The 25008-nt window shown below is 42.8% G+C and overlaps 1 protein-coding gene and 1 long non-coding RNA gene across 5 annotated transcripts in view; one reads left to right on the top strand and one right to left on the bottom strand.

Annotated features, from left to right (window-relative positions):
• The window catches only part of LOC112475245, a 222223-nt gene that overhangs the window by 184970 nt on the left and 12245 nt on the right, over positions 1-25008 (bottom strand). The gene's annotated exons all lie outside the window — the stretch shown is intronic.
• Positions 594-25008, top strand: part of GLRA1 (glycine receptor alpha 1) — a 71947-nt gene continuing 47532 nt past the window's right edge. For 2 of the 4 annotated variants that reach the window (XM_006906435.2, XM_006906433.1), the window contains exon 1: positions 600-952. Coding sequence is in view for 3 of the 4 variants with exons in the window: in XM_006906433.1 (XP_006906495.1) it covers positions 897-952 (56 nt within the window). In the remaining variant the exon portion in view is untranslated. Of the gene's footprint in view, positions 953-25008 lie in introns of all 4 variants that reach the window. The other 2 variants (XM_006906434.1, XM_025043156.1) reach the window with 2 other exon arrangements.

Genomic DNA, 25008 nt, shown 5'->3' with positions numbered 1-25008 from the left:
TTTTCTATCCCCCACACCGCCCGTTTGTTAAATTAATGCAGTAAGAAAGTCTGAAGATCTGAAGGGGTCCTGGCCAAAAGAAGATGGGAGAGCTCAGAAAACCGAGATGCATCTGAAGCTTTGGGCTCCTGAGCCCCGCGGGGTCGCCATGGACCCTGGCAGCTCCTGAAACTTGCCTTGAGCCCTCTCACGTCTGCATTCCCAAGCAATGGGACACCTTTCCTGCAGCGATCATAACTTATTCGGCGGGGACCAGAGAACAGGAATCGCAAGGCGACAGCAGACCGGCACGCAAGCAGGGGAATGAGATTCTGGGACTCGGTCGCGATACACCAGCCTGGCACATTCTCCGGGATTTAATTGAAGGCAACACCGTCGATTGCTTCCCCTCGCCCCTAACCCCTCAGGCCAGCCCAGGGGTGTTAAGCCCTGCTCTCTCTATCCAAGATGCTCGCCCATTCTATCGGTCTGAAGCCAGTGCTCTGATCTCCACGGAAGATTTTTTTCCTTGCATGGAGCTGGCCGTTTAAAAAGAAAAACAGGGGTAAAAAAGAAAACATACCCACCCCGAAACGTGCCTCCCCAGCGCCGCAGGAAGCCAACAGACACGTTGGAGTTTTAACAAACAGCAATACTCTTCGCGCTCTTGAAAAGCAGGGCTGGGCGCTCTCCGCGGTGCTGAAACGCTTCGCCGCGGCGGCGGCGGCGGCTGCTGTCCGTCGTACCTCCAGCCCCATCGCTCCAGTTTCCCGTGGGGCTTTCCCTCCGCGCCCGTTTCCCACCTCCTCTCAGCATCTGGATTATCTTTTCCATAGCGCTCGCTGGTTTGTAAGTGCCAATTTTAAACATTTTTTGCCCCCATAACTCGTGGACTACAAAGCACAAGGACCTGAAAAATGTACAGCTTCAATACTCTTCGACTCTACCTTTGGGAGACCATTGTATTCTTCAGGTATGCAATTTTCTACTAACCACATCACTCTGATGAAAATGGGGAAAAGGACCACGGAGACTGACTCTGTGATCCCCTCATTTGGGGGGGAGGGGGTGCTGTATACCGCTGCAATCGGGTCCTTCCATCCCCCGCTCCCCCCACCAACCCCGCCCGCAGGGTGTCTGGCTTGTGCGTGGAGGTCTGAGACAGTGGTTGCTCTGGCAGCTGTTTGCCTGTTTCTTGTGATTTGTTTGTCCTTCCGCCTGCTACACCCCCACCCCATCACTGGGCCCCAGCGCCCCTGCATATTGGCTCTCACTCAGCTGAGGACTTTAAGAGGAAGCTTTAGGAGTTACTCAGTTTAATTAGGACTGCATTCTCTCTAACCGCAGTGCCGAAAAGCTCAGCTCTCCGTCTGGGAGCCAAGTGACAACTAGCGGTGACGGGGAAGGTTGCACTCGAACTCGCTGGACACAGAACATTTTATCTTCTCTCCCTTTTTGTTGTTGTTGTTGGGTTTTTTTTGTTTTTTGTTTTTTTGTTTTTCGTTTTTTTTTTCGCTGGGTGTTGGGGTGTTGCTAAGGCTTAGTGCTTGGAAACGATAGTGTTATGACCTCGGGTTGTAAAGCTCTGAACTTGGGTGCAAGGTGGATCTATTTAGAAACAGATTTCGGAAAACATTTCCCTTTTGAAACTTTGGCTCTCTCCTCTCCCCCAATCACCTTCCCAAACTCTACGTTGTTATCTGAAAATCCCGGACTGATGGGCAATTCCTGTTTGTTCTGTTTCTTACGTCTATCCCTGACTCAGTGGCTGAGTTCCCTCACCAGTTGTCTCCCAGGTTAAAATTTTCTGCCTATAGGTTGAGCATTCTTACGTTAGTACAAGTGAAAAGTGAAAAATTGCCCCTTTAGGAAGCATTGAAATAGACAGTCCTTTGGTAAGTGGGTGAATCATGCCATCTTCAGAGATGGTTATGATAAATTCCATTTATGTGAATTGAAAAAATATATTCTTCTTCCATGACCTGCAGGGATCATTAATCTTCCTCATTTTAGATGCCTGCTTCTCATGTTTTACCATGGCATTGGATTAGCAGCAATTTGAAAAACCTACTCTAGGTTGTTTTTAAAAATAAGTAACAACCGAATATCATTCTCTATCATAAACCAGCAAATAATTCTTGTTTTTGTTTAGTTTTGTTTTGTTTCCATTATAGAGAACTCTGCATATGGATTGTTGGTTTGACTAATACACTGGTTGCTTTATTAAATGAATGACACTTCTCCCTAGATTGTAAGCGTCTATATGTGAGCCATTCTTCATGTCTTTCTCCTGAAGAAAAGACCCCTCTGCTCTGAGATATCCAGTGCTAAAGCTTCTAATCCCCAGTTCAAATAATTCTTTGATAGGCCACAGTCCTGCCCACAGCTCAGAATGCAAATAGTCACGGAGTCAGATAGAATTTAAAAAGTACAATAATCAAGGGCCTTATGAAATTTAGTGAAATGTAGCTATTTTGTGGGGGAAAGGGCAGGAAGTATCTTCTTAACAATATCAAATCCTTTCTTCCCTAAATACATAGTAGAACTGTAAAATGCTGTGGAGGTAGGGTACTTGGTAACATTTGTATGCAAATCAATTCTCTATGTGGCTTGCAGAGACAGAACTGAACCAGAGAGATTAAAGAGCAAATTAATAAGACCAAGCACATCACTCCTCCCAACTCCTTTTTCCTTGATGAAAAGTACATAATGCTTGATTTTCTTCTCCCAGACATTGTCTTTGACAAAAAGGAGACACAGTCTAAAAGGTTTGCATTGTAATCATTTTGATAAGGTTATAAATCCACCGCGTTAATACTTTAAGTAAACTGGTGGTGACCTAGCAGGAAGCATCGCTACATCTCCTTCCCCTATGTGTGTCAAGGCATATACATGCGCTACAATGGGTCTGGGATATAATTCCATGTGTTTATAAGGAAAGAAGAATCATGACTATGGAGGGCAGAAAAGGGATTGGTACCATTGCACTTTCATAATGTAGGAATAGCCACATTATTTGAGGAGTAAATGTTGTTTCAGAAATGTCCTGAAAAAACAGGATTGAACTCGGGAAATAACTCAAATTTTTTCAGAGAGGCAAAGAAAGAAAAGTTTCGAGGAAAGTATTTTCTTTTTCTAATTTAGCTAGTGGTTTTTTTCATTTCTAACTCTCTCATTTTCTAAATTTTAGGTGAAAATAGAAGCATTAATATCTGGGGGGCTCAATAGAATATATGCGGGGGTAAATGGGGACTGGCAGCTTCCCAGGAGGTTCCATGTGAATAATCCCTTTTCACCCAAGGGACAGGCACCATGTTGGAATGAGCCAAACCAATCATCTCAGGCACCCAGGTACTCCTTAGACTAGACGATACCAGCTGCTCACCTTGTTGGGGAAATCTGGGGGCTAGAAAAGCAAAGGCTCTGTAAACAGAAGTGCTGCTGCATCAGCATGTAGTAACCAGCAAAATGGCAATAATGACAGCAAAACAAACGAAACAACAGAGGGTGTGAGGAGGAAATCCCATACAGTGGCAACACGGGGAACGATCGAGGCCTTGGAAGGAGCTGACGGGGAGAGAGACTAGGGTATCGGGAGACAAACAGCATTGCAGTGCTCATCAACTGTGTCCACATAAGTAAAATAAAGTGATTTGGCTGAAATTCCTGCTCTGATATTTTAAAAGCCTGTGGATTTAAAATTCTATGAGTGATATTCTAGGACTCAATAACCCAAATTTGCCTCTTTATTTTCAATTGGAGATGGAGCTTTATGTCCAGACTGATTAAAAATAATAGTGGAAGGTATGTTTTTATGGTAGAAACACATTCTTTTCAAGCCAAAGGGAACGTGCTTTGATTCCCAGAGCTCTTACAGTGGCCTATGGCTTGGGAAGGGACCAGGGAAACCCCAAATCATTCTCGCCTTCTCTGTAACTCAAATAGACCCATGGAAAATAACCATGCTTCTCAGTCTCAGCACTATTTTGAACTGGATAATTCTTTGTTATGAGGGCTGTCTTGTGCACTGTAAGATGTTTAGCAGTGTCCTTGGCACCAGTAGCACCCCTCCCTCGGTCATGACCATCAAAAATCTCTTCGGACACTGCCAAAAATCTGGGGGATGGGGGTGCAAAATGGCCTGTAGTTGAGAACCACATGTATAGAAAAACCAACTATTTAATCTGCTGCTCTGATGTACAAATTATAATGAGGAGGAAAGTCTAGTTTCCTTGAGAAACTGTCCTAATGAAACACACAAAGCCTTCCAGTGAAGCCGAAAGAGACCTAGCTTGTGCTTGAAAAAAGGAATAAAGGCAGAGATTTTCCCAAAAGATGACAGCTTTTCTTTATGTGTCATCCCCATAGATGTTTCTTTGCACAGGGTTTTGTACTGAACGTGGTGCTCACTTGCCAAGAAAGGTCACCAAAACCTTGAAGGGAAGATGTTTGTACACACTCTAGGGTCAAAAAGAACATGGCAAAATAGATCATTTCATGTCTCTGTCCTGAAAAACCACCCGGTTGAAAGATAAATGAGCTTTCCATGGAAGTGGCCCCTCTGGCTGCCCAGTCCCCAAGCTTGCCAAGGGGGGCAGATGACCACCTGGATCTTTTCCTCCCGGTAACATCGCTGTGTTCTCCTCAAATCTTACTCACTGCATTTCGGGAACTGCGGAAACTGTCTAGGAGCTTCTGAAATGGGTCAAGGGCTTTTTCCTAAGGAACGAAGCCCCTTTGGCAATTTTACAGTAGGGCCAATCAAATGTCAGTCTACCCTCTTTGGGGGGCTTGGAAACCTTGAGAAAGAGAAAACATCATGTCTTTTTTTCCCCGTGGGACAGCTTAGGCAAGAACCTTCAGCTGATAAATGGAGTTATGAATCGGCATGTAATTTCTGCATACTTGCAAAACTGATAATGACCTGTCAGGGGATATTTGGGGAATTTATTTTTGAGACCACCTTATGAAAGAGGCTGCAACCATGTTGTGCAGTGGAAAGAGCAGTTAGGCTATGATTTGAGAGCTCCCCTTCTAGAATCTGCTCTGCTCCCATTCTGCAGCATGGCTTTGACAAGTCTCTTCCCCTTGAGGGACTCGGTTTTCTCACCAATCAACTCAAACCACTGATTCCAACACCTCTAAGTTCCCTCCAGCCTCACTCGCATAGGGTCTTTATGCAAAACAGAGGCCCAAACCCACCAAGGCTCAGGATGAATTTGCTTCAGTGCTGACACCGCCTTCATTTCTTAACCAGGCATTTATTTATCATGTGTTTATGTGTCCAGTCCAAAGCTAGGCACTCTGCAGGGGAGACAGAGGTAACAGATGCCACAGTCTCTGTCCTTGCAGGAAGGGAAGACACTGCTCCCTTTAAAGCTACATTAAAAACCTTTCTCCTTCTCCAGAGGGCCGGCAGAGCTCCCCTCAGATAGCTGGCGTGCACGGCCTGCGACAGCACCACATTCACATGGGCGTCATTAACTTTATTTCCTTCATCAGACGGCAGAAGCCAGCATGATTTTTAAGATGGATGGCACTGTCTTCCACCTGGCTATCTTGACGCTATTCTGCAGATTTTCAGCTGCTTTAGGCAAAGCAGCCTCGGGCCAAAGGGCTGGAGACCTGAGATCCAGAATTTAGCTAGTGGCATGACCTTGAGAGGGGGTTCCATGACCCTTCTGGCCTCAGTTTCTCTAGCTGTAGAATGAAGGGAATCAACAAATCACTCTAAAATAATTTTTAGCTGTGCCCATCAGGATTATATTCTCCCAATCTCCTCCATAATAGAACAGTTGAGTACAGCTATCAGCATATTTCAATTATTGTAAGAAATAGCAACAATGAATTATATTCAGGCTCAAAAGTATGAAAAAACTGAGGACCTCACTAACAACTTCACTCTCTGGAGATTTAGTCCAACCTGGGAAAAATTATTGACAGGTCCCATAAATATGTCACTTTCCTCAGGAAATGCTTTATATGATGAGAAAACATGATGCCTGATCACTGTCCTCACAGATCTGAAGAGAGGCCTGAGAAAGACACCAAGTTTTTCTATACTTTTATCAGTGATTCTGTTTGGCTTTTTCTCTCACATAAAGACTCTGTTTTAAAATTTTTGTTTACCAAGCCCCCTTCATCATTAACTTATTTTCCTTATCTTTATTAATCAAAGGCATACATAACTGCTAGAGATACTGAACATCACGAGATAAGCAATGTCACCACACTGAGTTGACCTAAGAGGAAACGAAAGTAAAGACATTTGATACGTTCCAGTTAGTCTATAGAGCCTTGTCAGAAGTAAATAGGCAATTTGTCAAACTCTTTGAAATGTTTAAAATGGATTTTAAGTCTTCATTACTACTTCATGAACCCCCTAGGTACCCAGGGATCCCATTTGGAAAATATTAGATTTGACTTATTCTATATAGCTCCAAGAGAAGAACTGAAGTAAATTGATAGATTTTTTTTTTTTTCATGTACATATGTGAGAAGTCTGGTCCAATGCAATTTCAAACTTTCTGGCAGATCTGTCAAAGAATGAAATGGTCTGCCTCAGTGGTAGTGAGGGTCACTGTCTGCAGAGTTATGCAAGCAGAGACTGGAAGTCCACATTTCAGGGAAAAAACTTAAGCTGCTTCTGTGGATTGAGATTTATAATTTGCTACAGAAAAATAAAATGCATGTCAGAGACAAATCTTCGTGATACTTATGTTCCCTCCTTTCCTGATTCCCAAATTACCACCTGATCTTTGCAAGTTCTCTGAGTCAGGCCATAAACACACACACTCATACCTTCTTCTTCTTTAAAATGGATTGGATAATTAATAAATAGAGCAATGAACACACACACACATACATGCTACAACAAAGAATCATTAAAAGGAAATCACCTTGGTTATGTAAGAGCCTGGTTTTAATCAATGAGAAGGACCTCACAATAAGGGAATGTTAGAGCCAGAAGGACTAGCAGATAATGCACTGGTCCACAGACAAGTCCGCAGGCAAGGATGGTGCTCACAGAACCGACAGCCTGTATGGCTGAAGACCTCTCAGCCCTGAACTCCTGCTGTCTCTCTTGAACCAGCTCCCTTTAAGCCTAACACACAACTGAAAACACCACAGAGCTGGCCAACAAATTCATTCAGAAAGCACATTAGAAGGGAACAATGCCCTGAGGTGCCGGGGAGAGGGGCTTAGCGGCACACTGCCTGTGCTGTGTAATGTAAGCCCTTATGAGGGGAGCTGAGGCCCCAAAGCTTTTGAAACGCCTTATAAAGGATCCCTTTGTGATTTTCCGAAATTGATATTGTCCGAGTCTCCCGAGGCTAATTCAGTGCAATTAGATTACCACTCTCTGCCTTTGAATTTGGCTGTTTTTCAGTGTCTGTTACTAAATGAGTTTACCGTCTTAACAGGGAGCTGCTGACAGTCCTTAATCCCAGCTGCGAAATGGGCAGCGGTCTCTCTTGCCTCACATGCTGGGCAACCTACAGACACCTAGAGAACAAGCCTCTGCTCCCTTCCTCACAAGGACCATCCTCAATCTCCCACACATTCACCTCCAGAGAATCACACTTTCCTTCAATGTCTTAAGTACCAACAGAATCATGGAGACATAGGGCAGTTCTCTAATTCAACAACTCTCAAATCTAGCTTTGAGGGGCTTGTCAAACACACAGCTTCCCACCATCATACCTACTGAAAAGAATCTCTCAGGATGGGGGGACACAGACACCTATAATGTTAACAAGCATCTCTAAGTCAGTGGTTTTCAAACTTCAGTGTGTGTATGAATCATCTGAGGATCTCACTGAGATGCTGAGTCAGACTCAGAAGGTCTGGGGTGGGGCCTGAGAGTCTGCATTTCTAACAGCCCCCAGGTGATGCTGATGCTCCAGTGGACCAAAGGTTTGAGTAGCAAGGCTCCGAATCATCAACCCTTTTATTTTACAGATGAGGAGAGGATAAAGGACTTCCTCAGGTTATGGAGGAAAGGCCAGAGCTCCCAAAGCCCTCCCCAATTGTGCACATCCCCCAAACTTGTTCTCTTGTGTGTCATCTGTAAGGCCCATGTGCCCTGGACTCTGCCACTGTACTCTTCTTCCTTTAACCCTCTCACACACCGTCCTCCTTCATACACACAAACATGCACCTCGAGAAAGGCTCTTCAGGGAGCCATCCTTCTCCCCTGAAGTCCTAATGCACCAAAAGCTCTCATTCCTACAGCTGAGAACTCCCACTCTGTGATGAGCGATAAAAAGAAAGGGCGCCTCAAGAATGGGCTTTGAATCCTGCCACCAAAGGGCCCTCGTACACAGCAAAGAGAGTCTGTCTGGACTGATGGAAGAGGTAGATCAAGGTGATCAGGAGGGAATCCGTGGTTTCTTTCTCCAAGGATGATCCCACTGACCACGATCTGCCCACGAGCATTGTACTTATCAACCCTGCATAACAAAAGGCTTATGGAGCACTCCCAAGCGTTTGGAGATTGCTGCCGCATGCTACCATCTGTCTGACCTCAGGTCCAAGTCCTACCTTTTTCTCTACTCCTTTGACCCATCATCCTTTCCACAAAAGCACATTAGTATCTTATACATCAAACAGACTAACTGCTATGATCCCCGGCCTTTGAGAGCTGCGTGTTTATTGCTGTGTGCTCAGTTCTACAACACTCCTCAGCTCTGAAGGAATGCAGCAAGGCCACTGCAACCCTGACTGCCAGGCAGATTGGCAGTCCTCTCTTACAAGAGCACTTTACAGCTTATAGAGTATTTCACATCCACGATCCCATATGAGCTTCCCAATCACCTTAAAGAGCAGATACGGAACAGTGGTTACCATCTCCATTTTAGAGTTGAGAAAACTGAGGCTTGGAGAAGAAAAGTGATTTGTCTGAGATCACGCTGTTAATCCCGGGATAAAGCCAGGATTCAAACACAGATCTCCTTCCGCCTGGCTGACCACACTGCCTTTTTCCTCTTAAGGCTATAATGTGTGCATATACATATAATATATATTGCTAACCCTACATGCTGTATATCTATTCCTCCTTATATATTCCCCTTAAAGCTGCAGCCCCTGTGAGCTGGTGCGGTTATCAGGCTAATAGCCCTCTCCCTCTGCCAGTGGACTGCAGGGGTGGAAATAAGCCTACAAGAGAACAGCTGGGAATTTCCCATCAGGGCTTTGGCTTGACAGTCATTTTATTCCGATTCTTAGCCAAATAGGTATTTCTTTCTCTGTTCTTGATCACTTTCAATATATTCACACATTCTTTGTTTTTTTTTAATTCTAATACTAAACTTAAGCCTAAAATCCCTTTTGATAATGATTTTCAGGTCCCTCCCAGCTTTTATTTAAGGGGTAACCTAATTATTTTTATTCAGATATATATACAGATGCACACATATGAAATGACAGTATATGTATTGCAGTTGTTATATACGTGTGTTGAAATATATATTGAAATTTATTGAACTACATCTACTATCTATTGAAATATATATACTACCATTTAATGGAATCATATTACCCACATAATTCTGCAATTTTTTTATTCAATATGTCTTGGGAAGTTTTACCTGTTGAGGCATACAGCTCCACCTCATTCTTTTAACTACTGCAGAGCATTTTACATACGAATGTCCCATTGTTTCCCGGCCATGCCCCTATTGATGGGCATTTATATTTTTTCTACTTTTCCCACTGCAATCAGTGCTGCAGTAATCACAGTGCACCTATATCTTTGTGAATATATCTGACATTTTTCCAGGCAGGTAACAAGAACAGGAAATGGAATTGCTGGGGCAGGATATGTGCCTCTTTTATGTTAACAGATGCTGTAGGCAGACATTCCTTTCTTCCTAACCATTTCCTTCTTCCCTCTGTCATAATGCTCCATCTCAGCCTTGACATGGACAACTCACTAATAATAATTATTACTGTTCATTGAGTACTTACTGAACTCTAGGTACGGTGCTAACAACCATATGCCTCATTTCATAATCCTACAAGAGTCCTTAGACATAAGTACTATTATATTCCCATTTTGCAAGTGACAAAACTGAGGAATAAAGAGGTTATGTAACTTGCCCAAGGATTATGGGAGAGAATTTCTGACTGCGTTGGAAGGTCAGGAGGAAGGGCAACATAATCTCTGGTCTGTTTTAATTTTTTTTTTAGTAGCTGGTTTCTAGTACTCAGACCCAAGACCTATCCAAACCTCACACTCTAACCACAAAACACACAGGACTGAGTGTATCCAGTTTCCCTTTATCTCACGTATGGGAGGTTAGAGAGGCAGCCCAACCTCCAGCTTTGGCAGTTTCACCACAAGCGCAAGATGTGATGCTCCCAAAGCAGACCCAAAGAGCTTCTGAGAACACCTCTAGGCCGGGAAGTCATACCCAGCCCAGACCAGAAAGGAGGGGGCAAAATTAAGAGAGGTGGCAAACGCTGGGCTAGCTCTCCTTTATAATCGCAAGCATCACTCCATACATGGCCTGTGGGAAGCCCAAACAATGCTGCCTCAGACACCTGTTTCCAATAGCTGAGTGACACCAGAGACAACTCAGAATATGATGCTAGTAGAAGAAACTACACAATAGATAATATAGTCTCCTAACATCAACCTTTGAAATGAATTTACTGGTTTGTCTGTTTACATTATAAACATTATACGTGTCTGCTATAAAATATTTAAACCACAGAGAGATATGTTTAAAACTAAAATACAGAGAAATCTTACTCCCTAGAGTAATCTCTTAACACTCTGATATTCATCTTTCTAAATGATTTTAATAACATAATAATGACAAAAACATGAGTGCTTACTATATGCCTGACACCTTTCTAAAAGATGAATATGTATTAACCCATGTAATCCTCATAACAGTCCTATAAAGTATATATTATTATTCATCCCACTGTATGAATGAGGTTACAAACGAGGAAACAGAGGACTTAAATAATTTTCCTGCGGTGCCAGATTGAAATCCAAGCTGCAGAAAGCCTTTAGCTGCTGTGGTACAAGAGTAAACTATTTTTGTTTTACAAAAGTGGATTACACTAAACACTATGTTCTATAAGTTCCCTTTTTTTTCCTCAGCAATACCTTGTCAGAGTACACACAGGTCTGTCACATCCATGTTCGCATTTGTGCTGAGAACACCAGGCTTTATCTGATACGACGCTCAGCTTGCCACAACACAGCCCCCACCTCCACTTACAGCTCCTTTCCTTCACATAAACCAAATTCCAGCTCAAACCGAATTTCTCACTGGACTCTGTAACATGCCCATTTTTCTCATCTCTGTACTTTTCTCACACTGTTCTCTATCCTGCCATATAATCTAGAAAAACCCCTTCCCTCATGTCTGCCATGAAAAACGCACGCCGACCAGCTCTGGACTCAAGCGAATTTAATTTTGAATGCTGCCTCTCTCACTTCCTTGCTGTACTATCTTGGCAGTTTGCTCAACCTTTCTGAGGCTCGAGCACCTCATCTTAAAAAATGGCAATGACAACTTCAGTGGTAGATAAATAAAGTTACCTTTTTAGCACTTTTTCCAGGCAGAGTACAAGCCCGTAACAAGTGATAATTCCCTCTCCACTTACTTCTCTTAGATTGTCTCCGTGCCTCAAGAGGCTCCTGTAGCATCGCTTCCTCCAGGAGGCATCCCCTGGGTTGCCACCATCCCTCCTCCCAACTGGGTATGGACTCTCCTTCTTAAATCCTTTGGAAATGTAGGCCTTACTCTGGGCATCAGTTTGCTCGAATGCCCTTACATGTATTTGGGTGCCCTTCTAACTTTCCTATGAATTGTGAGCCCTTCAAAGGCTAGGAATTTAATGAATTTCTTCGTGCATGCGAAAAGCCAACAAGAAGACAAGGGAAACACCCACCTGGTGCTTCCCAGAGTTTTCAATTTGCTCCACTTCCCCCTCATAGATGTATCCTTCCAGTGATTCGTGTATTATAGTCAGTGCTTGTTGAATTGAACTGCTTTGTCCCCACGTGCCTGTCCCTATCCTCCTCCAATTGGTTCTGCAGGAGGCTCAGGACAAGAGGAAGGCTTTCAACTAGCCAAGCCCAAAGCATTACTGTGATCCCTTTTTGCTTCAAGAAATAAGTCACAGTGAGAGTGAGCTAGACATGGCAGCTCAGCCCTGGCTCAGCAGCCACTGCAATGAATGAATTGTTCAGCCTTATCCTTGCTGTCTGGACAACCATGTCCAAATTCTGGGCCCCTTAAATTTCTGAGCCATCACAGATAAGGCCATTTCCCACCATTACCTAGGTCTATAGAGTGGCCCTTCCCATAGGACAAGGCAAACTTTCTAAAATGGTTTTTAATTGTGCAGAAAGCATGGACTTCATTGGAGAGTTTTCTTGACGGCACCAAAACCATCTAGTAGAAAAAAAGACACCCTTCACAGAAGCCAAGAAAAGATCATATTATGCCCAGAGAGAAAGAGCTCAGAGGAATTCATGAATATGTCTTGGAATATAAAAAGTTACACTTCCTGAAAAAGAGGGTGACAAGGTTCAATAAAAGATGTAATCCCCAAATTGGATAACCTAGAGATTAGAGCAAGATTTCCTTTCCCTTGCAACCCCTGACTTTGTAACTGAGTCTCAGTTTTTCCACTCCTAAGATGAGACTGGACTATGTAAACAGTATAGGTCTTTCCAGCTCTCACTGCAAATTCTTAATGAAGTTGACTCACAGAAGATTCAGCAGTTTAAAACTCTAGCTTGGGATCAGTTAGATATGTTCTAGAGTCCTAGTTATACAACTTGTTAACTATATGCCTTGGAACAAGATTGTATTTAAGATTCCTAAGCCTCAGTTTTCCCCATCTGTAAAATGGCAATGATGAGTATTCCTCCCTAACAGATCACACTAAGGACGAAATAGAAGAAGGCACGTAGAGTATTAGCAGTGCATGTGGCACAGAGCAATTGTACAAAGCAGAAAAACCATGATTACTATTATTAAAAAAAAGGATAGGTGTGAAGTATTATGGGAGCATAAAAAGAGTCTGACTAACTCCGTCTGGAGGTGGGGAGACAATACAAAGTTGAAGACAATTTCATAGGAGTCAGAACACTTTAAACTGGGCCATAAAGAATGACTAATTCACCAGGTGGCAAAGAGTGCCAAGAGAGAATGATGCAGGCAGAGGAAAAAGGTTTGCAGAACAGGCAAGCTGGATGATGTGGAGCTCAAGGGCACTCCCTGGATGGACCAGCTGTCCACTGTTACCCAGGCTCAGCCCAGTCCTGCTCTGCCCTGTTCTCTCCCAATGGGCCTTTTATCCATTGGAAGCATGAGTGTGAGTGGATAAATTGTTCATTGTCCAAAAAAAATAGTTATTGAATTCTTACTATAAGCCAGCAATTGCTCTAAATTCTAGGGATAGATAGTGATGAGCAGAACAGACATGGTCCCTGCTGTCACCCAACTTATTTTCTAGAGGGGGTACAGACAAATAAACAACTTGGGAAACTATAGAATTTCAGGCCCTGAACAGTGCTATAAACCCAGTAAAACAGAATAATGGGACAGAGAATGGTCCACTGGAGTCTTCCCCAGGGTGCCTACACTTTGACTAAGCCTTGATCATAGGGAAATGTGCAGGTGGAAGGGGACTGTTCCTTTTTACCAATGAGGAAACAGAAACCCTGAGAGAAGCAGTGATTCATTCATCCAAAGTCTCACAGCCAATAAGTGCCAAAGGCAGGTGGCCTCATTCCATGCAAAAGAGTCTAAACTATCCTGGACAAAAGATTAAATGGAAGAAAAAAAGCAAGTAGCAAAACAGTATGTTTTTTTATTTTTATTTTTTTTAATTTTTCATTGCTCTAATACAGAGGGAAACAGTGTCTAGAGAAATGGACCTAAAACTGGTTATAGTTGTTATTATTTCTTGAAAACAAGACTATGAGGGACTTTTGTTTCCTACATTAAATTTCAGTAATGCCTGAATGTTCTACAACAATATATAATACTTTTGAGAAATGAAAAATAGATATTAAAAAAAAACGATGTCGGAGAGCATGGGCATACAATGAAATTTGGAGCCCACCTTAATAAAAGACAACCTGTACCAGGTAGGGAAAAAAGACATTTGGAGTGATCTGAGCCAGTGCCTGGTCGGTTAAAACAAGTGAAAACAAGCCTGGAGGCTGAGACCGTGTGGTGTATGTGGAAGAATTTTCTGAGCAAATGGAAGTTGCTTTCCCCCTGAAGTAACTGTGCTGGAAGTAAAATGCTGTTGCAAATGGAAGCCTGGAGTTATATTATAGACTGGGTTTTTAAAACGAGTGATGAATGGGACATATTTTCCAAAGAGAACAAGAAATAAAAGGGGGAGAAAAACAAGGAGTGGGGAAAAGAGGGGGAGACGAGCAGAGAAATTAAAATGGAAGAGCACTCAACTGAGGCCGACTCTGGGTTCAGCCAAGAATTCACTGTGTAAGTGAATTCTTTCCCTCTCTGGACCACGGTATTCTCGTCTGCAAAAACAGACAACTTTTAAGATCTCTCTCAGCTCCATCATTCTAGGATTCAGACACAAATGAAGGAAAAGGCATAAAGTAGAAGACCAGAAGGGGGGAGAAATGTAGGTGGGAAGAAGCAAAGGAGGAATGATGAAAGGAGGAAGAAACGAGAGGAGACAGAAAGAAAGGCATTTCCCAAAGCAGCTGGAGTCTGCTCATCTTGCTGAAAGAGGAAAAGGCTCTCACAATAAGAATTACGACAATGAAAGCTTTATCTTCATGCGTCCCACTGGCAGGAGCCATGGTTGATGTTGGTAGGATCCATGGCTGATGTCTGAAGAACAGGAACCTGGGAAGAGGGAGGATGCTGCCTTGTTCTCTCGAGAGCAGCCCCTTTTCCTGGGGCTTGACAACGGACAACGATAATTAGCATATTCCCAGGCTCTCGGAGATGTCCTAGGGAAAAGAGTAGAGACTATGTCCAAGGGAGCTACTACTGCAACATTGCCCCATTGTGCCCGCGAGGCCACAATCCTGGGAACCACCAAACAGAGAAAATCCCAGGCCAGAAAGAAGCTTCCAAGGTCATCTTCTCCAACCCCCTGCCTCTAAGCATCCCTTCCCTAATGGCCCTGTGCCAAAGGATTTAGCACAGAATGACACTCCATCTTATTCTCCAATCTTTTCAGAGTTGTGAGAGCCATCTCAGGCCTTGAGCTCCTTGAAGACAAAGATGATACCTCCAACTGACTGATTATATCTTTAATCCACAGGGCACAGTGCTGGGCACAAACTGGGCTCTTCACATCCATCTGATAATTGATCGATAGGGTGAAATGGTACTAAACTCTCTCCCGATAATATCTATTCTGCTGCTTAACATTTCAGTCTAAACATCCTTCCTTTTGTCTACTCCACTGCCCCTTTTTCAAAGTCCAACCTGTCATTTGCCTGAGGAGACAGAGCCTGGCTGATACCTCCCTCTGCAGAAGTGAGGTAGACTACCCACTCTATAGGTGACATCTCCAAATCTGTAATTAACCCTAATGAGGAAGTAAATAGATAGTGTCGCTATATAAATGAGAACCACAGGTACAAATAAAAGACCACAGATAATTGTTCACTTAAAGTATGAGCAACTTGTGTGCACCAGGTTCTTAGCTAAGCAATTTATCTGAATTTTTTACTCTTCTCAACAATCCAAAAATTAGAATTAAGTATTCCTAGTTTACGGATGAAGAAACTGAGGCTCAGAGAGGTTCAGCAACTTTCAAGGTCATACAAATACGTAGTAAGGTCACAATTCTAGCCCACTCCTCAGTTGTTTGGCCCACGTAGCATGCTACTGAGTTCAGCCCGTATGTGAACACTTACAGCGACAAGAAACTCGTCATCTCCTTAAGGAAGCCTCTTCCATTATTTGGTAACTAGGGATACTTAATTCTAATTTTGACTTTAATGGTCAAAATGTTCTTTCCTCGTATGCATCAGACAGCCACCAACCTTTCTGAAGTTTCCACCGCCTTTCCCGGTCACCTGGGACAAGTCAGTGGGTTGCAGAACATACCTAGACTATGAAGTCAGAAAGATCTGGTTCTATTCCTACTCTACCACCTACTAGCCATCTAACTTTCAGCCAAGTCACTTCTGCCAGCTGTGCCTCAGTTACCTTATCTGTACAATACAAACACATACATGTACCTCATATAGTGTTTTGGAGAAAAAAAAATAATATTGGCAAAGGGCTTAGCTCGGTGTCTAGCAAATACTTAAATACTCAAGAACATTATTTTATTAAGTTGAATCCCTCTTCCCCACAACAGCCCAACAAGGATTTGCGAAAAAAAAATAATTTAAGTCTTCTCTGAGCCTAACACCACAGAGTCTTTCATTATTCGTTACAAGTTAATTTCAAGTTTGTTTACCAGCCCAGTTGTTCCTTTCTGGACCTGCTCCGACCTGTCAATGCCCCTCTTAAAATATAAGACCTATGATGGAATATAATAAACTAGCCACGATTTAAAGTACAGCCCATATACAGTATTTCTTGCCATACCTGTTTCTTCTCTCTTTTAGATTTTTTTTTTAAGTTCTTCAGAATTACTAGATGTAACTGAGACTGAAATAAAATTTTAGTGGAGAATATTTGAATCTTATAAACAGAAACCTTATTTTTTATTTGTAATAATGGCCAGCATACCAACCGGTTTCTTTTTGCCTGGCACTCTGTCAGCACTTGATGTGTAGTTTCTCCTTTCCTCTCAACAATCCTAAAGCACCGTTATTACCCTCATTTCACTGATAAAGAGACATATTTCAAGAGGTTAAGTGACTTGCCTAAGATAACACAGCTATGTGGCAGAATCAGATTTGAGTCTACCATGCCAGCCTACGTCAAGCATTTATGGAATGTTTATAATATGTAAGGACTTTCAGAAATAGAAAAATGAATATGTCACAAACAGAAGACATAGGCAGGGCAACTTAATAATAATAAAAAAAAGAAATGTATTGTACCATGCAGTATTGGACTTCTGAACTACACTGCCACAATGATCTCTCTTTCTTCTTTCTAGCATATTCCAATAGCTGTGGCTTCTTGGGCAGTATGGGTTTGTGGATAAAAAGGAAAAAGAAGTGGTAGTCTCTCTTTTAACTCTCGCTTTCTCACCATTGCCTTCTTCAGCCCTTGCCCCTAGCAGACTCCACCTTGTGAAGAATTAATTTTCAGTGAGGAGCCGAGTGCTGGTCCTGGGGTGGGAAGGGTCTCCTTCACACTAGAATAGCTTTTCTTCCTTAGAAGTAGTCGTACCTTTGACTCAGCAAAATTTTGCTTCTAGGACATGAGCAGAGGTTTGTGACCAAGGGGGTTTTTCACAGAATAATTTATAATAGCTAAAAATTGAAAATGATATAAATGCCCAACAAAACGGAGAAAGCTAAATGAAAGCTAATACAGCCACGCACTGCATATGCAGTCACTTATAATCATATTTCTAAAGGTTTAATAACAAGAGAAAATGCTCACTTAGAATCTTCAGTAAAAAAGCAGGAAACACAACTGATTATTATCCATCAAGGAAAAAAAAAAAAACGTAGAAGAAATTTACTAATATGTTAACGGTAGGTAACTAGATAATGGAATTTCCAGGTGGGTTTTTTTTTTTTTTTTTTCGTTGAATCTTGTTATATTTTTCAATGTGCATTCATTGCTTTTATCATCAGAGAAAAATGTTATTTTTTCTAAGGGTTGAAAGAATCTGGTCTGAGGGCAGCCAGCCAGCTTGTGAAGAACAGTTTTGCCACTGGACAGTTTCCATCTGTGCTGCACCAATTACTACTCTGTTACCATCAGATCATCTTAATCCTATTGATTGAAATGCCAAAGTAATGCTATTAATTTACTACTTAACAGATAAATTACTAAGAGCACAGCAGAACAACTACCTGAGAGTACGGAGGTGCTTCCCTAGGTGTGAGAGCGGGTGGGCCTTAAAGATTCAAGCACAAAGCACAGAGAAGCCTCTGGAAGTTCATTTATTCATCCCCCATCATAGAGCCTGGATCCACCAATTCTCTCTGAATCAATAAAAATCATATTGAACATTTATAATGTGCCAGACACCAAAGTAAGCACCGCAAAACAGTTATTTATTCTTTGCAGCAACTCTGTGAGTAGCAACTACTATTACCCCCTCTTAATAGATGCAGAAACAAAGACAGGATAAGTAATTTGTCTAGTGAATGGCAGAGCCTGGATTTGACGGCATGTCCATCCGCATTTCAATCCAGAAATGAGTTCTTATTTGTGTAGAATATTATGCTTTCTCCAACATGATTTCAAATTGTAATGTGTAAGTTAGGATAGGAGGTATCTGCACTCTGTGGATAAGGAAACTGATGCTTAAACAGAGTAAAAGACTTGCTCAAGATCACAGAAGAAAGGATCAGAACAGGCAGAGGTAAACCCAGGATATCTGACTCCACATCCACAGCTTATCTCATCCCTGTATTGCTTCTCTTTGCCTATGAGAGTGCAACATGAAGCAGGAAGTAGTGGAGTTCAGACTTCCATGTTTGGTCTTCCTATGAGCTACAAAGAGGTGACTCTGCTAGAGGATCCTAAAGGTGCAAAGTAAAAAAGAAAGAAACCTCAGAAGGAAAAGAAAGACTCAGTAGTGACCCCTGCGATCCTTTGACCATTAGCCTTCCTTTATCCTAAAACCAGAAAGGAGCAAAGGTCACAACATCTCATCCTTCCCTCATCATCCATCTATCTTCCTTTCATCTCATTAAGTCCCACAGGTTTTACTCACACGCCTTCTCCTCTGTAAATATGCCTTATAGGAGCTTATCCTAAACCACAGAGCAGCAGGAACTTAAAACAATGCATATTCAAACGGAGTGAACTGTTTTAGCACATTTAAACAGCTGCTCCAAAACATATGCCAAAATTCTACCTTGTTTATATTCATGTATCAACTCTTGTCATCAAAGCACCTTGACTAAGTCATTTAACCTCTCCAAGCCTCAGTTTCCTCATCTTAAAAACAGAGAGGATCATGGACATGGACAATAGACTAGTGGTTACCAGAAGGTAGGGGGGAAGCAGGAGGAGGGAGGTAGATGGGGTAAAAGGGGTCAAATATGCGGTGACATTAAAGAACTAAAATAAAAATTTTTAAAAAAATAGAGAAGAAAATGGTGCCTACTTCAGAGTTGTTGGGTGGATTAGAAAGCATGTATGAGAAAGCTTTGTGTATGCCACCTAGAAAGTGTTCAATCATTCATAACAATTACTATTATTGTTAATTAATCTCTAAGTCAGTTTCCTCACCTATAAAATGGGGATGGCCATCCCTACTGACATTGCAGAGTCATACTACACAGTCATTATTTTATATTAAATGCACGATGTCTTTATTTTTAATGTGCAAAAGGACCAGGTCCCATAATTCTAAGACTCGTCTACTTATTTATTCCCAAGACTTTGTAACATACTGAGTGAGACAAAGAAGTTCCGCCCCACTGAGCATAGCTGCAGCTCTCTGTTGTAGAGGATTCAGGGAATCAACGAAGGCTATTTAGAGCATTAGAGCCCCAGAGCTTCCGTAAATTCTGTATTTACATACAAATATCCACTTCAGCTAAACCCTCTCAATTCACAGTTAAGTGTTCTCTTTCTGAAGACTAGTCACTCCGTTTATTAAAGGGTGCTTCAGATTTTTAATCCAAGTTGCTCTTTCTACAATTTAAAGTCAGTTTTTCTTCAGTGCTCTGGGAAGATTGTTTATTTTCTCAATATTTGTCTTTGAATCGCAGTCCCTTGTATGTTTGAAGAACACATACATCCAAGTTCCACTTTCACGAGAAAAATCTGTTTTCCTGGGATAAATATAGCCGATTTTACTGATGCATTTCCTACAGGTTCACTGCAACCTAGCTGATTTTCCAGTATAGGTTTGGACTAGCATAGACTTGGGAGGGAAAAGTGATATGCTTTTTCTAACAGGCCCGGATATCCCAGCACTTCTATTTCTTCACATAGGTTTCCCTTTATTAGTTTGGGAGCTCTTGGAGAGCAAGGGCCAAGACATATTCTTTACTGATATAGTTAAGGGAGAAGTCTGTGGGGTCAGGGATACCTGGGTAAGTTATTTAACCTCTATTAACTTCAGTTTCCTCATCAGTAAAATGGGGGTAATGATACCCAGTCCATAGGATTACATTCAGGATTTAAAATTGCAGATAAAGCTCTTAGTGTAATGCCTGGTACTTTATAACCACTTAGTAAGGGCTAGCTGTTATTGTTTATTATTCATATCCTGCTCAATCACCGAGTACAATCTCTGACATATAGTAGGCACCCCACAACTATTTGGGATAAATAAGTAAATAAATAAAGTAATAAATTAATGCTATCTCCAATGAGGTAATAATTACCTCAAAGTGCCTAGTGAATGGATAAGGCTGACTGACCTGAGAAGGAAGAGTGTATTTCCACAGCATCTGTAAAAGCACCATGAGCTTTTACCATTCAGATAACACCTGTAATTGGTAAAGACAGGCTGTATTTTAAAGATAAGTGAATTAAGATGGAGAAAAATAAAATGAAAGGCAAACTGCCTAAAGAGAAACTCTGAGAGATGATTTAATAAATAATCAAGAAGGGTTCACCCATCCCCTTGTTGTCTTCTGAGAAGGGCTTGAAGACAGTCAAGCAGAAGATGGCCCAGACCAGACATGGAGACCCCAGTCGTGTGTCGTGGCTCACGATCCGAGATGCTGAGCAGGTCTCCCAACCTTTCAGTTGTGCCTCCTTGTCATCACCTGCACATGGAGATGCTGTCATGGGGGTGGCACGGGGATCAAATGCAGTGATGGACGTGGAAGTGCCATATAAACCGAAAGCATCATTTGTCTGAGAGTGATCATAACAGCGTTCTCGGCCCATACTTTCCAATGCCCATATCTCTGTGAATTCTCACTTGCAGCTCCAAAGAATCATGCAAACATTTATATCATGAACCAGAGCAGCTCTTCAGAGGGACTTTGCAAATCACTATCACTTGGAAGAGGCAACAGAGTGTAGTGGTTAATAGTATGGGCTTTAGGGACTAGCTGACCGGCGGGCTCTGCCACTTACAAGCTGTATAATCTCGGCTACATCTCTGAAAACCTTCCTCATCTGTAAAGTGGAGGTAGTAATGTCACCTTCATAGGACTATTGGGAAGATTAACTACAGAAACATATCTAAAGCACCCAGCACATAGTAAGTACTAAGTGAATGGTAGCTATTACTATCATTAGCTAATACCATGTCTTTATCTGTTTTCATTCTATTATTATTTCTCCTGAATATTTACACTCCCAGGTCTTTGCAACCTCAAATGGACAATCCCTGCTGATTAATGCAATCTTTTTTCCCAAAACTTTTTGTCCAGAAGCCCTGAGCGCCATTCTCTACAAAGACGTACTTTTCCAGTGAGATTTATCTGATTAAAAAGAAAGCCGCACTGAAGGTAATGAGAGCCATTTGCTCTCCTGTCCAACTCGTGGGATGCATGCTGATTGTGCTGGGCCTGCAAAGAGCTTTGACTCGGGCAGAGCAAACCCCATAGGCCTGCTCTTCAGCACTCAAGCCTCTGAAGAATCCCCCTGGATTCCTCGCACTATAACTCATCTGGGGGCCTACATGATGCCCAGAGGCTTATGCCAAGAGTTCTTTCACTGTGGAACCAGCCTGCAGAATCACAGTGAAGGTCAGAGGCACAAGAACATATCCTCATATGAGACACATAGGGACAGTCAGGGCAAAGTGAGATGGTTGTTGTAAAACTATAATTAGAGATGTAAGTGGGGAGAAATGTAGGGTTTATGCGCAGACATAGATTTGACCTAGCTCACTGGTCTGAGTCATTCTGTAGGAGGGTTGTAGATGCTCCTGAAGGAAAAAGGATGGCTTCTTCTGTTTTCCTACTTTGGATTTTCCCAGAGGACATCTGGTATTTTCCCCAGGGACTGACTAAAGGTATCGGGGCCAGAATTTGGGACTTTTTTACTCCAGTCAAATCATATTGAGGCAAAGTACCCGCACAGCTAAATTCAGCTTCCTCTGGAATATAAGGTGTACATCACCCATTTAACAAATATATATTGATCCCTGAGCATGTGCCAGGCCCTGTGCTTCATGAAAACCATATTTATTAAGAGCCTAGAAAGAAGATTGCAAAAGTCATTCTTTTAGGGTCCTGTCTACACAACACCTGATTGCCCCAGTTCTAAGGGAAAGGAAGGTTAGAGAGTTGTTGGTTGAACTTGAACCAGAAAACAAGGGTTGCTCTGATTCCAGCCTTGAAACATATATATGAAGTAAGGAGAAAAAAAGAGAGGGGAGAAAAAAAGAAGACATCATCATAATTTAAGCAAGTACAGTGTGGCATATGCCAGAGTTAGACCAACTCACACGCATCTTAGGCCTTCATTCTATTTGTACAACGGAGACAGACATCCCTACCTCTCAGGCTATTGGCAGGATAAAATGAGATAAAATGTGTAATGTTGTTTCTCACCACCAACCAAACAAGATAAATAAAAACAAAGCTTTCTGGAAAAAAAATGAGAGGGTGTGATAAATAGAGACTTCCTCCCCAGGTGAATACATTTGATTATCTGCAGGGAATTCTACCCTAGATAGACTGGGTTTGAGGGTCTATGATGCTGTCGTAGGCCAGGTCTATGATGCTGTCGTAGGTGCGTAAGTGAGGCACCCAGGGCACGATTTAAGGAGGTATTTACTCTCAGGGCCCTGCAAGTGCGGGGTTGCCACTTAACCCTGAGAGTGACTGCCTCCTTAAATTTTACTAGGTGCCTCATTCTCCTCACCCTCCTGCTGGCCCTGCTTTGTAGGGATACATTATATAAAGCAAGAGTTAGTGGATGCAAAGCTAGCCAGAGGAACAGCCTGGAAGCAGCGATAAGGAAGATGAGAGATCCCTATAAGAAGCAGACTTCCCCAGGGGCAGGGGAAGAACCAGATGGAATCTCAAGGTTCCTTTCAGCTCCAAGGATCCAAGATTTTATCTTACTGCAGAAGAGAATCATATTCGAATGCATGTGCTTTTTACCCAGGAAGCAGATACAGCTGTGGGAGGTAGGATAGGAAGAGGGGGAGGATGTCTTGTTCCGTAAGACCCTGGGAGAATTGGGATCAGAGCATGCCAACTGTGACATGCTGCTCCCAGGGGTGCTTAGCAGATCATAGAGTGAGAGTAATAAAATGTCAGGCACTCCCAGGTCAGCCTAAGCCCCTTACTGCAATCAGATCAAATCCGAATTGCACAGCTGGCCACCGGAAGCCAGATGTTGACCTAAGGACGCAACCAAGGCAAAGCTGAGGGTGACCAGCAGGGCCCATGCTGCCCAACAACATGCAAGTCCCTGGGCGTCAGAGCCAGGGACAGGAAACCAGTTCAGTCCATAAAGCTAGACAGTGCCAGCCTAACTCAGCCCCACCTCTGTGTCCCAAGAGCCCAGGACAAGGCCCAACCCACCACCTCTCCATTCCTTTGCTGAAGGCAGTCCACAGGCAGAAGAAAGCTTTCTTCCCTAAATAAACAACATGGACAATGGCGAACGAGTCTTTCAACATTTGCACAGAGGCTTAATTAATAAAACTAAGGAAAATTCATGTCCCCACCTCCCCGCACATACTGCCTCCCTCCTCTGAACCACCACAGCAATCCAATTATGCTACCTAGGCTGGGTGGCAACCTCTTATAATTGTTTATGTACCTAATCTATTGTATCCGTTGAACTATAAACAATGAGAGGGCTAAGGCCACGCATCAACAAATGACTGACTGCTGCTACAGGACAGGCACTGAACAAGACAGACGCAAACTCTGCTCACATGGGAGCAGTGACAATTTATCTGCACCTCCCCCATAGTGCCTTATGCACATAGTGGGTGCTTAATAAATCAGAAGGATCAGAGGCTTTTAGAGCAAGAGGGCCTGTAGAAGTGAGACAAGCCGCCAATCCACAATCTAGTCCCTTGGCAGAGGCTGACCCATCCTGCTACCCCTTCCCTGAGATGCCGCCACTAGTGTAATGCAGGGGGCACTCGAGGTAAAACTGTTTACTCAGCCTGATCTAATCCAAAACTGCCATTTCACAGAAGAACCTGAGGTCCATATAGGAAAAATAATTAGCCCAAGACAGCACAGAAAGTTAGACATAGAGCCAAGACTGCACCCAGGTTTCCCAGCCCCCACCTTGGTGTTTTCTCCTCTATTTCACAGTGATCTTCAAAATTGTGTATTAAGTAAATGCCCAGGGAAACACAGAGCCGACCTTCAAACGACCTTGACTAGTTAACCAGGTACTTTGCACAGAATAAACACCAGCTCACTGGACTACCACCCTGCCAAGGCAAAGGGAACGGATACTCTGGCCCAAGTCAGAGGGCCTGTTGCCTGGAAACCATTTGGACACCCACCATTTGGAGGTGTCTTCGGAGGGCCCATTTCCCAAGCTCGGCCAGGCCATAATTCAGTTTAACCAGAAACAACTGTGAAATCAGAATAAATTATTTTTACTGGAAAGGAACTGGGAAAAGAGACTCTTTCCTTAACTTTCAGACCTACCCAGTTGCTCCTCACAACCCCACAGATGCAGTGTTCCATCCGCAGCTCTAATCATTGCTCATTCTCATTCTCTCTCCCCCTCCCTCCGTCCATCCCTCTCCCTCTTCCTCTCTCCCTTCCTCCCTCCCTCTCTCTCTCTCTCTCTCCCCCACCCCCCGCTCCATCCACCCCTCTCTCGTTCTTTCCTCCTCTCCCCACTTCCCTTCCTCACACACACACTAAACTTCTTTCAGTTCTCAAAGTCCTCTCTCCCCTGTAGACATTATATATGGTGTTCCTTCTACCCAAAACACTCCTCTTCCATATTTCTTCCAGGACAACTCCGTACCCAACCTTCGAGTTTTACTGCAAAAGCCACTTTCTCC

This window comes from Pteropus alecto, unplaced genomic scaffold (genome assembly GCF_000325575.1).
Source record: "Pteropus alecto unplaced genomic scaffold, ASM32557v1 scaffold40, whole genome shotgun sequence".
NCBI lineage: Eukaryota > Metazoa > Chordata > Mammalia > Chiroptera > Pteropodidae > Pteropus > Pteropus alecto.
The sequence above is the reverse complement of the archived record's forward strand: the minus strand, read 5'-3'. Positions and strand labels throughout refer to the sequence as shown.